Here is a 15,980-nt window from a genome sequence, read left to right on the forward strand (position 1 = left end):
GTCGTTTCGTTTGATAATTTCACGAGGGACACGTAGTCGGGCCCTGATGACATGCATAACACCAGAGAAGGGAGTATCTGGTGAAGCTGAGGAAAGAGAAACTGAGGGAGGGGTCAGGCAATAATCAAGTTCTCATCAAAATCCCTTTTGTTGGTGTGCTGGCGAAGTCCTGGATCTAGTTTGACCTTTCATGGTGGGTGAAGGAGAAGGGTTGTAATTAGTAACTCAAAGGGAAGGACATTTTTAATGATTCTGGCATTACTTCTCTTGTATAAGCGCTGTAAAAATGTTCCAAATGAATTGGCAAAAGTAAGAAAAAACACTTTAATTTTTATGTCTAATATGCCATCGGTGTTGTTAATTTATGACGGGACCTTAGTGCGTTGAGCTCGTTTAATGGTAAGTACTGGCTTATTACATCTTGTAGTTTTGGCCATGATAGTTATGCACTCAAAGAAAATGAATGCTGGGAGATGAGGACACGGTGACCTCGCTGTTTTAAGGTCCGACCTGGCAAAAATGTGCTCAATGCCCATCCGCGATGTGACGATCCCGCTCTCTCTCACTGCCATTGCAAATAAAAACAGGCTTCTTTTTCTTCTTCTTTAAGATCTTGCAGTATTTTTCAGTCATGGTTTTTAATTTGGTTTTATGAAAGCATTACAGGCGGGGGGTTAAAAAGCACTGCTTTTGCGTTTAATATTCAGTAAATGAGTTATTTACAAAGCGAATGGGAGTGAGCGAGTTGGACGAGATGATGCTTTTGATGCATGGCTAAAGTAATCCCATCTGAGTTTACTGCACACCGACCCCTTGGCATAAACTCCCAATTAACTGATAAAATCCCTGACTCACTGTTATTCATATTTGAGAAGTTACAATATCACACATCATCAGTGATTTATTAGTTATATTTGTGTGTTTTCTGCACGTTAGAGGTGGGGAGGAGATAACTGTGAGCCGAGGCCGAGATTAAGAGGCTCTGCAGCGATTCATCACCACTCGGTCCTCAGACTGCGTCATAAGGCGAGAGCAGTGGGAGGAAACCAGCCTCTGGTTGATCCAGAGAAGAAGGAACAAGTCCTCCCTCAGTGCATCTCCGTCACACACGTCTGGGCAGCCGTTGATTGTGATGAAGACACAGAGAGATAGCGCCCGTGTTCAGGCATGTAGCGTCACAATAGACTTCATTTTCTGCGCTCCCTGAGGCCTCAGCCGAGCAGAACCTCAGCTGTTAAACACAGCGTCTGCTGGCTCTCAGGGGTTTATTGATCAATGCCTGTGATTCAAAGATGATCAGATGCTCAGATTTCCTGCGTTTAAGAAACATCTGTTTTTGAAAAGATAACGCCGCCATGAAAAGGCCAAAATCCATCAATGAGTTGATCCTACAGACATGTATTCGTTGGGTTTCCCTCTGTGCCATTGCAACACGTTCTCACTCCCAACTCGTCAGACTCTGATTCAAACTGTGACCTTCTAGTTTTCTCCTCCAGCGTCAGTTCTGTACGTGTCAGGGATGGCGTGTCGGGTTCCGCTTGGTCAAATGAGTTCATGTTCTAGCGTCTCCGGGGTGAAAGTCTGTGTGTTTGACCCGACCGGCCACCCTGCCGTCCTTCCTCGTGGACTTTGTGGTTCTTCATCCTGCACCGGCGTCTCTGAGCGTCTCACAGCGGCGTGGATGGGTTCACATTGGAGTTAGTTCAGAGCCCGCTGTGTCATGGAGCTCCACTGTTCAAAAACTATTGAAAAAACACAAAACTCAGCTTAATATATAATATATAACATATAAAACACTTTGAGGGTAAAAAAAGCATCCGTCTCAGATGAAAGGTTTTGTAGTGGAAGTGTTCTGTGTGACATTGCGTGACCTCAACATTAGAGGTTTTTGGTGGATCTCTGCTGTGACATCTGGCGCACTCGTCTCTTCTGTTGGAATGTGACTTTAGTGTTGGTATTAATTACAGAGCAACGTAAGCTGGAACGAAGCGCTGCTGATGTTCCTTTGAAAGCCGTTGTGGTCGGCAGCAGACTCCTGGTGGTTCCCTGAGGAGACGAGGTGTCGATAACTCGGAATGTTCCGTCGTTGACTCTGTCGCACCGCACAGAAGACACATTTATCACTCCACTGAGTTGCTCATTTTCACCAAGAAATAAATCACGACCAACATGTGCAAGCCAGCAGCTGCGGTTTCAGATTTGTAATCTGCTCTGTGATATTTCCCCAGCTTCTCATATTTAAATTTTCAGAGGCGGCCATTAAGAAGAGTCTGTCCCTGGCAGATTCACGCTCTGGCTCTCCAGCTGCACGTCTCCGCGCTGCCGTCGAGAAAACAGCTCAAAGCTGTTTGCCGGTGAAGATAAACACCACAGATATCGGAGTGCTTGAGATGATTGATGCGATTGCTGCTTGTGATCCGAGGGCGAAGTCGTGTTCGTCACTCGAGAGCCGCCGAGTAAACCGTTACAGGGCCGGCGGAATGAGTCCGTGGTTAGTGACGTTTTTCAGGCAGAACTTTTACAATTATCATTGTGTTCACATATGAACACATACATAAAAAACCCTTCAGATCACATTGTGCACAATATATGCAACAAAAACAAAAAATCTATTTGTCTATTTTCAGTTGAAAATCTTTTCTTCCTGTGAAACAAAACAAAAGATAGTCCCGCCCATCTCAACCAACAATACCGTGACATCCATCAATCAAGTGTGTTAACGAAGAGATTATGGGCAAAAATATCACTGAAGCCATTTTACACACTGCAAACACAATTATACACAAACTGATATAATAAACTGGAAGATGTACCACAATATCACGTATTTTTCGCCACGAATCGGCAAACTGGTGGTTTACTTGTGCATCAAAACACGCACGCTTCCAAGAAGCCTTTGAACACGTCAGCCGTCGACGACGTCCCATCAGGATAGTGGCTGCGCCGCATATGCAGTCTGCACTATTCAGCTTGTGTTTCATTGCCGAGATTTAAAGTGATTAAAGTCTAAAAAGGCATTTTTTTACAGTCAGTCTCATTATGTGGTGGAAAAATTGCAGTTTTGTGAGAGCCCTGCCTGTGGGGACGTCCTCAAATGTGTTCAATGAATACTCTTTAAAAGGGCCATTAAGGAAAATTTAAGGACGTGGGAGCTTTGATTTGATTTAATTCTGGTTTGCATATTTTATTTATTGACATGAGACAGTTGTATTAAATTACAGCGTGCGGCATGGCAGCTGACATGATTTCTGGCAGCAGTCATAAATGGGTGACGAGGACGTCGGCCTCTGTGCCCAGCGGAGAGAAATCCACGCTCTCAAGTAGTACGAGCGCACCGCGGAGACACGGCGGGCTGCAGAGGAGAGACCGGGACGCTGCTTCCCAATGCCGCAGGGAAAATAAAGAGCTTTTTATATGTGTAGTGTCTTTAAAGGTGCAATGTGTAAGATCTGGCCAGAACATTCAAACAACCAAGTAACATCGTCAGTGACCAGCTGACCAGCTGACCACTGACCCGGCCCGTCCTGTCGCACCACTCGTACCTCGAGAGGCGATGGAGAGTCCAACAGAAGAAGAAGTATCCCGGTTGCGTGGAGGACGAAACAAAAATACGAGTTGTTTTTCGTTCCTGACACTTTGGATTGAATCCAATAGATTGTGTAAACTAGGACTCAGTGGGAGGAGCGGGTCGTCCTTTGACCACGAGGTTGGCAGTTCAATCCCCGACTCCTACTGTCTCCACGTCACAGCAGCCCACTGCTCCCACAGCGCTGAGGACGGGTTCAGAGGTCACATGTCATGTATGTACCTCAGGGATTGGTGAGAAAATCAAACATAAAAACATAATATCGCAACATTTTACGTTGCAATATTGGAGAACACGTGTTGATCTTCTATTATAGAAACTATTCACTTGCAAATGCAGGAAAACCTCTTGATAAATTGCTTTTTCAGTCCAATTCAGACTCTCTGCTGTTCTGACAAACACATTTTGCTGCAAGAAAAAGTGATAAAAAAGACACAAGTTGGTTGAACTGAGTGAAAAAGCGTTTTATTCGATAAAAACAGATGTTGACAAATAGTATAATTTTGCAGCGTTCAGCATTTTGCTAAATGTTTAATATCGCAATAAGATCGTATCTTCTGGTGACTTGATGAAAGAAGACAATAAGAGCTGCAATAAGAACGCCAGTTTCAGACCTGTGAGAGCTGCTTCGTCTCGTTGTTTCACACGGATTGAAGCATCTGAGGCACACATGGCACGCTTTCAGTGTTTACACATTTAATCTGCAATATTGTGGTAATTATGACAATGGTCGTTTTTATAGGTTTAGGTTTATAGGTCTGAAAGTTTTGCAGGACTTTCTATTAGTTTAAAGTTTGCGGTTATAATTGGCTTTTTGTTAATGACTTGTTGAATACTTTCAGCAGCAGGCCGAGGTGAGCTGACGTTAGAACGCCGTTTGAGCCGCGTGGACACTCGGCTGACAGAAGGAGGCGCTGAGCGCAGGATAGCGGAGCAAACGGAAACACCTCAGCGGGACTTCAGAGTTTTTATCTGTCGGAGAAATAAATGGAACGATCTGGAAGATGTCTCACAAAGGGGGGGGGGGCACTAGCGAGTGATGTGAAGGCGGGAAGAGAAGAACACGAGACTGTCTTCCTGTAGGAAAGACATCACTCAGAAGACATCACTGTAAACGTGAGAACACCGTCTGGTCCTCTCCATATCAGCATCATGTGGCGTCCAATACATCATTTCAGATATTTATTTCAATATTTCCACAATGTAGAAAGTGTGATTTCCATGTCTGTGGTCAACACACGGGGCAGTTGTGTTGCGATTTTGCCTCCATTTCATTCGAAGCCAAACCTCGATGTTGTTTCCTGAAGCTGACCGGGTGGTTGGTTGTGTTTGAGTTGAAGCTGCAGCGTCATACGGAGGAACAACTTTCCCCTCGAAGCGTAACAGCAGTTTCGTTGGGATCCTTTTGAAAGAGCCTGGAGATGTGTGATAAACACGGGTCGTCGATGAGTCCTCAGCTGCTGCAGTGACGCTGCGAGGACAGAAATGCTGACCAATCGGAGCCTTCCAGAGGACGGCTTAAAAAGACTAACGGAGCGTTTCAGACGGTGAATACAGCTTCATTCACGGAGACGCGGTCAGAGAAACATCATGTGAATATGTTCTCGGAGAAACCCAAAGCACAAGTACGGAGCTGCAACTGAGCATGACCTGTGACCTTTAACTTAGCTTCAAGTCTGGTGTTTGAATGAATTGTCTTGAAGGCACAAGGCAGACGAACAAAAGCCAGATATGTTAATAATTCATCCCCGTCTCGTGTTTCATGAACATGAGAGCATCAGGTCAATAATCTCCACCAGTCTGTGGCCGGGCCGCTTGTCTCCATCGAGCGGCGGTGCAGGACTCGGGCGTGGCTCTGTGGTCAAAGCACCACAATCACAATGATGACTCGGCTTCTTCCCTCTGGGCTCTGTTCCTCTTCTGTCAGTGGACGCCTTCATAGCACGTCTGGTTGAGTCACAGCGGACAGCTGCCACGGCTGGGTTGGTATCCAGCTGACAGCAAAGTTCAAATAGCCTCTTGCTTTGAGGTGCAGAGTCATCAACACGCAATAAAAGCCTGCTGAGTGTCACAGTCACTGTCACATCTTTTCAATATGTGACTTGTGATGTTTCAGGTTCACGTCTATCTGGACTCTTGCAGCATGTTTGAGCAGCCAGTCTATCCTGTCACTTTATACTTTCCTACAGTTATTGTTTTTTCTGCTTCTTTAGAAGCTATTTATTTATGTATGTGTGTGTCATGTAGTGTATTGATTTAGTGTTTGGGAACATGGACACATCAGGATTATTTGTGTGGCTGGAACATATATGTGATACTGTGTGTTCAGGAGAATGTGTCGTCTGTGCTCGTGTGTGTGCATGTGTGTGTGCATGTCAGCGTGCGCGTTTCGATGTGCAAGCCAGAATGTACGTGTTTGGACACATATGTATATGAGGCTGCAGGGAGTATGAGGCGGGGGTTCCAGGTTCAAACACCCTCTCTGCTGAGAGGTCCTTGAGCAAACACTGTGAATCCTGTTCAGCAGCTGATGCTGACCCTTGACCCTTGACCCTGACCCTTCCTGCGCAGCATGTTGTCAGTGAAGCAGACTCGATCGCAGGCGCGTCAGTGGACACCGTGACCTGACGCGGTATCTTTGTATCATCTTCATTCATCTCTTATTGATGACGCAATACAATGCTGCACATGGAGGGCGCTCACCCCTGACCTTGCACATGAATCAACCCCCCCCCCCCCTCCCTCCTCTTCTAATATAAATTGACTCAACCCGTTCTTTTTGCCCTCTCCGTTTCCTGCAGGGTCAAAGCAAAGAAAGGGGTGAACCTGCTCGAGACCAAGTCAACGAGCACCCAGTGGACGGTGGACTGGGAGATTCAGTCCGGCGCCAAGCACTCCATCACCACCATCGATGTGAACAAGAACAAAGCAGTCCAACGGGGGTAAGTCAACCGCCCCGGGCCTGAACACACTGCGTCTCTCCCGCCCACTGCTGCAGCTGAGCTGTGGGCTGCTGCCCTCGCTGCCGTTTGTCTTCCTTAACAACGGACAAAAGGTCCCAAACAAGGTTTCCTTGCGTGTACCAGCCATAGTTCACTCCCTGATTAAAGGCAGCTTTTAAAAGCATACACCGTTCTCTGTGAATGCCCCGGGAGCTGCAGGAGGTAAAACACAGCTTTGGCCGCAGCAGAGCGACTGAAGCACCCTCTGCTCTACAGCGCGTTCAATGAACGCAGATCCTATCTGCTGAGTCGCACTGTTCATTCAGCCCACGTCGGAGTGATGAGGCCATGTTGACTGCGGGCAACTTCATGGTAACAGTGGAACGAGAGTTACTCAGTGATTTGCAAGCTCAGTGTAGTCTAACGATGTACGGCCTATTTAAGAGGTCCAACCTAAACGTGATTATTATGAAGTTATTACAGGCCTGAACATGAAGAGGCAGCTTAAAGGGTCAGGTTGGTGCTTTTAGAACAATATCGTAACCTTTTGATTTGAGCGTATCTGCGTCCACTCAGATACAGTGACGGTGAATTGGAAACGTGATGAAGACGTTTGATGCTCTCAGCAGTGAAACGTTTCTTCCCATCGTCTCCTTCCTCACTTTTCTTCGGGACTATTTCTTTGCTAGAAAGTGTTTCCAATGAAAACTCTTGACAGTGAGGTTCATGGGTCATCCAGAAAAAAACCAGAAGCAGTTTCTATTTGCTGTTTTTAAAATATCACTGATGAGACGATTGCTTCAAGCAACACCTACAGTTACGTTCATGTAAATTGTACAGAAGTTATTGCAAAAATCTCTACAAAACAAGACTTTCTACATTGACGCCACCATGGGCAGGTGAGTGAAGTGATTCTATTCAACAGAACATGAACACGGTCAACATCGATCACATCGTATTCACGGGTTTTCGTGATTCACGCGGGTGCAGTTTGGCCTTCCTTAGAGCTCGTCCCACCGAGGGAAAGCAACAACAAATGTACAACCATAAATCACAACACGTGATGCGTTGGGTTCATTAAGAGCTGCAGCGCGGGAGTTCGGCTGGGAGATATCAGCGACTGGTCTAAATATTGCCTTCCCTCTGGACTCAGCACAGAGAGAAATGCACCATCTCACCCTTGTTTACGTCTTAGCGCCTCGCTGGCAGCCTTCCGTGCTGCATTCAGTGACCCGTGTCATGTAATCTTTGCCTCCCTGTCACCGTGTGTGAAATGTCCAGTAGGGGGTCAAGCATGGACAGAGAAACAACGTGTCACGCCCAGTCAATTCTGTGACCACCTGAAGCCAAACGGCCAAACAACAGCCGTCTGAAGTCATGACGTCACGGACCGCTTCATGTTGCGACGCTTCGTTCCCATCAAATTGATTGAGTGTGAGCGTAAACTCTCTTTCTTTGAAGTAAAGCCCTCAAGCCTCTGAAGATTCTCTTGTGGAAATGCACAGCAGTGTTGGGAAATTGGTATTTTGGGCAGTTTGGAGGTCTGGATCAAGTCTTTATTTGTATCAAAACGGTGCTGAATTTCAAAAAGGTTAAAGTCGTAAATGTCACCAATGTATCACACCGGGATTTAAACTTTTAACGTTGTTCATTGTTGTGGGAGCTGCTTGTGTTCCTCACCTGAGGTCATATTAGTTGCTTGAAGTTAAAGCTGCTCTGTGAATACGTTGATGTGATGGTTGAGTCCTCTCCAGCAGAGAAACCTGATTTGTTTTATCTAGAAAGAATATTCAACTCTATTCTTGTTTGTGAGTATGGAGTTTACACTGCTGGAGGAAAGCAGCCCCAGACAGTAGTCAGCTTCAATAATTGTTCTCATTCATAAGTCTTTTTGTGCAAGATGTAAAGCCCCGCCCCCTTTCCTCCTCACAGACACAAACACACACTCAACTCTCCCGCTGTGCAGAAGAAGAACAGATGAACACACCAGCAGCATTGTGCACGTCGTTGATGAATGCGTGAGAAGCACTTCTGTTTGTGCATCTGCTTTTGTTTACTCAAATCTACCTGAAACGGAGGAAATGCTGAGAGAGTGTTCCCCTTGGGGGCGTTCCTCCCTCTCTCTTCATGTCTCTCTCTTTATCTTGTGTCTCTCCATCAGATCCCTCTTTGGTCATTGCTGGGATTATCCAGCGTACTTATTCTTCTGGTCCCCAGTCACATTCCAACAGCAGCTCGTTGATAACGCCGCATGAACCGATGCATTATTGATTGCGGTCAATGGCTTTCACGTGAATAATGTTCCGAAAGAACGCCGTGGCATTACAGGACAACTGCAAAAATATTCTTTTATCTTTCTCGTTCTGGGCACCAAAAGGATCGACTGCAGGTATCGCTTGATGTGAGAAGTTTTGGTCATAGTTGGAACTGGATTATTTCAGTCGATGCCTTAAAGGTACAGATACCGAGCTCTAGTCGCACGTCATGTCGGCGTGCGACTTCAAATGTCAGTGTTGTGGAATCTCTGTGTAGAAGAGGCTTTGGACAGAAAAGAGTTTTTTCCTCTGGCGTCTAAGCTGCTCCATCATCAATGATGTTCCCCGTTTGAAGCTGCATGAAGAATAGATGTTCTCTCGGGATGTTTACTGCTTCCACACTCAAGGGAAAGCCGTTTATTACAATTGACGTTTCATTTTGTCGGTAAGTAATATCGGCCAGAAGATGGAAACCTCTGATATTTATCAGCACTTTTTAGAGTTTCTGGGGATTTTCATTTATTTGCTTTCTTTCTGCCGGTGAGATGAGAAGGTCATCAACCTCGTGCTGTTACAGCTGGAACTAGAGTATGGCTAAGCTAGCCTAACGCTTTTAACGTACCGCAATGTTGATATGAAACGTGTTTTTGGTTCATAAACGTCGCGATTCAACGTATTCGTGGTTTGCAGAAACATACAATGGCTGTTTTTTATTCTGGCTCCCGGGTCAACCAACAGTACAACTTATCTTCACAGCTGATCTGAGCAGCAGGTTAGCAGAGCGGCAGGTTAGCAGAGCGGCAGGTTAGCAGAGCGGCAGGTTAGCAGAGCGCAGGTTAGCAGAGCGGCAGGTTAGCAGAGCGGCAGGTTAGCAGAGCGGCAGGTTAGCAGAGCAGCAGGTTAGCAGAGCAGCAGGTTAGCAGAGCAGCAGCTTCAGTCCGTCGTCTGCGTTTACACATCGTGCGCTCACACACAGTATTGGCAGTGGCTGTCCTCAGAGCCAATACACGGGCACTGTAGTTACAGTTGCAGTGATAGATGGAGGAGAGTGGACGACAACAGTTCAGTCCTCTGCCCAGTCCATCTTTGCCCTGACACAGAGATACCAAACCTGGCAACCTCGCTGTAATGATCAGACAAGCTGAGAGCTCCGCACGTCTGTGACGATCAGCGGAATAGATCCAGCTCGTAAATCCCTCCGAAAACACAAATTGTAGTTTACTGAACACAACATGGCCAGTGCTAGCTGTTTCCCCTTGCCTCCAGTGTTTATGCTAAGCTAGGCTAACTGGCTTCAGCTTAACACACAGAATTGATATTTATCTCGTTCTCGGTAAGACACAGCATATATTGTTTTGATAAAACGTGCCCGTACTTTGCTGTGAATGCTTTTAAAAGTCAGAGTTGTGTGCGTCCTCAAAGTGAACGTGACGCGTGGTGAAAGATGGCGCGGACCGTTCTGAGCCCCTCTGTCCTCCATCGCTGTGTAACGCTGCCTTGCGGTGCTTTGATCCAATGAACTCTTCCCTGTTGATCAGTTCAAACAGTTCAAACAGTTCAAACAGACCTCTGATCAAAGAACCAAATCCTCCTGAGCTCGAGGAAAGCCCCGAGCTACAGCTCTTACAATATATAATGCAGATAGACAGTGCATCATTAACTTAATGGAAACCAGACCGGACCTTTTTTGAGCCACTTCCTTCCTCCTCCTTCCTTCCTCCTCCTTCCTTCCTCCTCCTTCCTTCCTCCTCTCGTATGGAATCACTCATTCAAGTTTTCACTTTTATAAATGCCTTTATGTGGCATTTCAATTTGTCAAACCACTTCAACATCTACACCAGTCTTCTCTCTTTCTATATATATATATATATATATATATATATATATATATATAGATATATATATATCTATATATATCTATATATATAGATATATATATATATATATATACATTTATTATATATATATATATATATATATATATATATATATATATATATAATAAATGTATATATATATATATATCTATATATATAGATATATATAGATATATACATTTATTATATATATATATATACATTTATTATATATATATATATATATATATATATATATATATATATATATATATATACATTTTAATATTGGAAGATTATTGATAACAGAGTACAGGAAAGCTCGTACCAACACATTCCCTTGTGGAGTGATGATTTCCTCTGAAACCGTAGGAAGTGATGAGATTATGCTGTTCGTAATGTAAAGAGAGATGAAGGCCTGCGCAGTAAAACAAGAAGTCAAAATGTCAAGTGTAACTGCGGCGCATTGCTTGAGACGTGAAGGACAAAATGTCATTTTTATTCCTTTTCTCCACTCACATTCTTTTTCAATTGTCTCTCTTTCACCCTGAAACAGTCCCTCTCACCCACACGGGTTGATTGTGGCCGCGGCGTTGCCTCCCCTCCGGCGCGGTGGCAGTCGGCGCTGTCGTGAGCGCCGGTACTCACTCCAGTGGGCTGTAACTGATGACAGCTTTAGCGAGTCGCAGACAGACCGGGGTGTTTGTTTTCAGTGAGTGATGCCGAGACAAATAGGCCGAGATCTCATCGCGATGTTCCCTGAGAGGAAGCGGTTGTGGGCGGAGGCTCGTTCAGAGACTTTGATCCAGCTTTCATTAGAGGGCTCTCAGGGCTGAACGGTGGGACGGGTTCTTTGCTGTTGTGAAGGACGGACAGCGAGCGCCTCGCTCTCAGCTAAAGGTCAGCTTTGAGGCGGTGAGACGGTGGCACGTTCGGCTTGTTGAACTCCGGGATTACAAACCCAACGAGCAGGATCTTGATAACAGGAGGGCTGTTATCGCCTCTGCATCTCTGGCGTGTTTGCAACAGTGAAAGGAAGGTCCCAGCCGAAGTCCTATACCCTGCAGAGAGAAGCAACAGAGAAAATGCCCAAATATTTCACGTGCACGGCCACCAGAGCAATCAAGTTACCGACCTACGACGATCGATTGGCCAGCAGCGAATCTGCAGCCGCTGCAATTACGCTCATTTGAAAGTTCGAGGCAGATCCAAATTTGCAATCCCCTCGCAGCAGCTCCACGCTCGGGCCTGAGGCTAGAAGCTAGCGAGCAAGATTCGGGAGCGGTGATTGTTTATTGACAAGACCTGCGCACTGTTCTCAGAGGCGATCACTGACTCGTTCATGTGATAACTCCTTCTGAGCAGCAGTGCCATCAGAAAGCTGTCGCTTCTCATCAGTCTCAGCGGCTCTCTTAACAACAGCTCGATTCATAAGTCCAACGTCGGATCCGATTTTTCTTCAGTAATGAACGAATGAATGGTGATAAGAGGAGAAGCTGTATCTATTGCATCAGCAGGTCAAACCCAGTCTCCTAAGAACTACGTGTACGACTGACGAACGACGCGAAGTATTCTCTGTGGAAATGTGATCGCTGTCTGCATCGCAATCATGGAAAAAGCTTTCCTCAGCCGAACATCTGTGGGAGGCAGCTGGAGTGCAGTCAGCAGGAGGGCTCGGTGCATTCATACATCACGAGGTTCACTCCAGGTGCCTGAAGCCCAACCGCACGTCCTACAGGAGCACCTGTAGTCAGACAGCAAACAAACAGGGATTATGGCACTAAAGGTATTCAATTGCATTATTAGATCAAAAGACTTTCGCAGAGTTTCAGCTTCTTCACCTTGATGTCATTTAATCAAGAAAGATGGAAACCCAAACCTCTTATCATAATTGCTGGACAACAAAATCATATCCACTCAAACCCGCTCTCTGTAGTGTTGCTTTTTAAAGCGCTGGTGTTCATCTCAAAACCTGAGCACCATTATTTTTTACATCAAGTAGTGAAGGTCGTGAAGGTCGTGAAGCTGCTCGTTGTCAGCGGTGACCCTTGAGAGCCGTGTTAACTGTCTCCTGTCTGTCAGCTGCTCACAGCGAAACCTTCTCACAATCATCTCATCCATCAATGCATGACACAACACTGACGTTGTTTCATTCTATTTTGTGTGTGATTGTTTTATTTCTCTTTCTATGGTCTGGCAGGGAGGTTTTGGGCAACGTGGAGGTGTTGCAGTTGGATTTCGAGATGGAGAACTTCACCAGCCTCTCGGTGACCAGACGGATCAACTGGAACATCGACTACAAGGGGCAGAACCCGCCTCCCGACTCAGAGAAGGTCGTGACGGAGCTGACGGTGGTGCAGCGAGACATCCAGGCCATCATTCCTCTGGCCATGGTGAGCGGCACCGTCGACAGATTCATATGATTCTCACTTCAGTGACTTAAAGTTATCTCACCGACTCGTTAACCGTGCTTTGCTTTGAGGAAGAAACTGAAACAGCAGAACTGAAATGCTTCGTGTTAAAGAAAATGTTCCGTTGACATTTTTGCCTTCAGCGGTCAAGATGGTAGAAAGATGATCAGAAAGCATGATGACATGTTTTTGCTGTGGATGTCATGAGTGGGTTGAATCTCACGTTAGCCGTGTTCCTGGTTAAATGCTACGCTACACATTGTAAGGCTGCACAGTGCAAGAGAGCTACGCAAACCTTTGTTTCACCCGCTTGCTTCCTTTAACACCAGCGGAACATTGGCACCATTAAAGCTAACCCACATTTTAAAAGGCCAAATGAAATAGGTCTTAAATGTATTTTTTTGAATTCCGTGGGAGTGATCTGCTCTGAGTGTTTCACCGTTCGGGTCCATAAAGACGGAGAGAAGCCTTCAGGATGAGGCTGAAACCTTCGTCTCGGCTCAGGACGTCCAAGCAGCACAAAAACAATCACAATCACAGATCTGCATGATCTTCACAGGTTATTCAATCCCACTAGTGACGCTTCCACTCGTTCTCTTGTCATCAGGAATCCTGAGGGCCACTCTCTCTGCACCACCGCTGCAGATATTAATACCTTTCTTTGTGACCGCATGCACTTAATGTCACGTGTCCGACGTGATGCAGACAGATCGTCATGACGCGTGAATGGAATCAACGTCTTCACTCGCTGATAGTTAAGAAAGTCTCCTGATGCTGGAGCACTTATCTCTTCCTCTCTTAATTGGGTCTCTTCTCCTCGCCTTGTGAAAGGTGCACTTAGTGAAGGTAGTAAACAGATTACGGGGACAAAGGGAAACGAATCAAGCACCTTCTTGCTTGATTCGTTTCCCTTTGTTGTACCTCCGGCTACGTCTTCCCTGCCTTCTTCCTCTTTTGTGGTTTTGAGCGAGAAATGTCCAAACCCTCACGATATCTGCTCATTAAATGCGCCGTGCAGGAGATATTACAGACGAGTGGATGCCGGTGGTGTACGGGTGGATGTCCTGCTGCTGAGTGACGGCAGCGCTTTGCAGCGTTCGTGGCAAAGCGCTGCGAGGATGAGGAAAACATGTTTAAAACATGTTTAAAAAGTTAGTTTTGAAAGGAGGGAACAGGAACACTGCTGAACAATGTCATGGCTCCAGAGCTCTGAGACGCTTCAGGAACAAGTGTTCGGTCAGAAGCACTTCCCCGCCATTCATTTGCATAATGGCAGCAGTCCTTCATCGAAAGCTCCGTTCAATATACTTGAGCTGCAGTTCTGAGGTTGCGTGTCGTGTGCATCTGTTGCAACGTACGGTTGACTTCTTGTCTCCAGTGTGAGCAGCATGCGTCCTGTACGCAGTGCTGAGCTGCACCGCTCGGCCTCGCGCGACTTCCTTGTAAAAAAGTACATTCTGAAGCAAGACGGCAGGAACTGCGGTGCTTGATGCGTAGCTGCCTGCCACCTCGCTGCTCTGTATTCCTGATCGTTGGTGTTGCTGTGTGACTTTAATGCTTCTTCGCTGCAGTCCTGAAGCACAGGATTGGTGTTAATACCAGATGGAGCAGTGAAAAGCCCACTGGTGTCGTTTTCCTTTCACATATCTTTAGTTGACAGAGAATTTCAAGGACATTAGAAGTCGTCCAATCAGTTGATCTCGTAGCACTGACATTGTTCAGTGATATAAATTGTCACATTTCACATCAAAACCCAAATGTGAGACCATCTCCGACCAGCTGAGGCTGCTCAGTCGTTGAACAGTAAAAAGGCAGAAAGAGAGTCCGACGAACCTTCAAACCTTCATCATCCGGCAACAGTTATTGATTTGAGTCCCGCTGGTCCTGGACCCGTGGTCGCCTGGAAAGATGAGGTTTGAGTCATCATTTCAGTTTCGGTGACTAATTGGATTGTAAATTATATCAAAAGAAAAGTTGATGTCTCAGCCCCCCCCCCCCCCCCCCCAATCAGGAGCAGTGACACCGCTAAACAATGGAACCACCCATTACACATGATTGATGAAGTGAAAGCAGTTCTTATCGGAGCGCACAGACCGACTCTGTCATTGTGCAGCTCGTCGACAGGCTTAATGCTGTGAAGTGTCACGGTTGTGTGATGTACAATCGGGGAATCAAGTAATGACTTCACTCGCTCTCCTCACATCACTTTAAACCACGGCACGTTATGAGAGATCAAGTTGGGAAAATCGCAACTGTTTGTTTTGCAAATGTAAAGAGTGACGTCCGTGTGAATGAATCCCGACGGTGATGCTTTTGTGCGTGGCCAGTTGCAGTTGTGTTGAACCTCTCCTGCGTAGCGTGCTTTGAGCAGCTATTGTTGTGCGCAGTGAGTGATTTAATAACGATGATGGATCGTGGAATGGAAGAACAGTGGGAACTGCTGTCTCTGCTGTGGCGGTTGACGGTTGGACCCTGCAGCATGCTGCTTATCTCTGAGCCCTTAACAAGAACACAATACGGCCCTGAAATACAAAAGAGATGCTCTGATGTTCGACTTCAGAGTTTAATTAGAAGAGAGACGATGACCACCGTGCATTCATGAATCAACCAGTCTGTCTCCAGAGCTTTGTTCATGGGCTGGTAGGTCGAAGAACTGAAGCATTTCAAACAGAAGTGGATCAAGTGAAATGTGAAAAACATGAAAGAAAAGACTGAATCTCAAGCTGGACTTCTTCTGCTGAATAACTGAGCGTTTTAAGGTCAGTGGATGCAAACGGGCCAGCTCTTTACACCCACTGTGAGCGTGTGTGACGGGTCAGCACTTTTTCAGAAACTGCTGATATAAAGAGATGGGAGGTGGGTCGGCCTCCGAAACACTAACAGGATGCAACAAAGCAATGGAGCAGTAGATCTGGGATGGAGCCCACCGT

The 15,980-nt window shown here is 46.0% G+C and overlaps 1 protein-coding gene across 2 annotated transcripts in view; it reads left to right on the top strand.

Moving 5' to 3' along the window:
* Positions 1-15,980, top strand: part of tmem132e (transmembrane protein 132E) — a 286,941-nt gene that overhangs the window by 232,556 nt on the left and 38,405 nt on the right. For both annotated transcript variants that reach the window (XM_079283060.1, XM_079283059.1), the window contains exons 3-4: positions 6,388-6,528; positions 12,840-13,032. In XM_079283060.1, coding sequence (XP_079139186.1) covers positions 6,388-6,528; positions 12,840-13,032 — 334 coding nt within the window. The remainder of the gene's footprint in view (positions 1-6,387; positions 6,529-12,839; positions 13,033-15,980) is intronic.

Source organism: Melanostigma gelatinosum (genome assembly GCF_949748355.1).
Source record: "Melanostigma gelatinosum genome assembly, chromosome: 14".
NCBI classification, from domain to species: Eukaryota; Metazoa; Chordata; class Actinopteri; order Perciformes; family Zoarcidae; genus Melanostigma; species Melanostigma gelatinosum.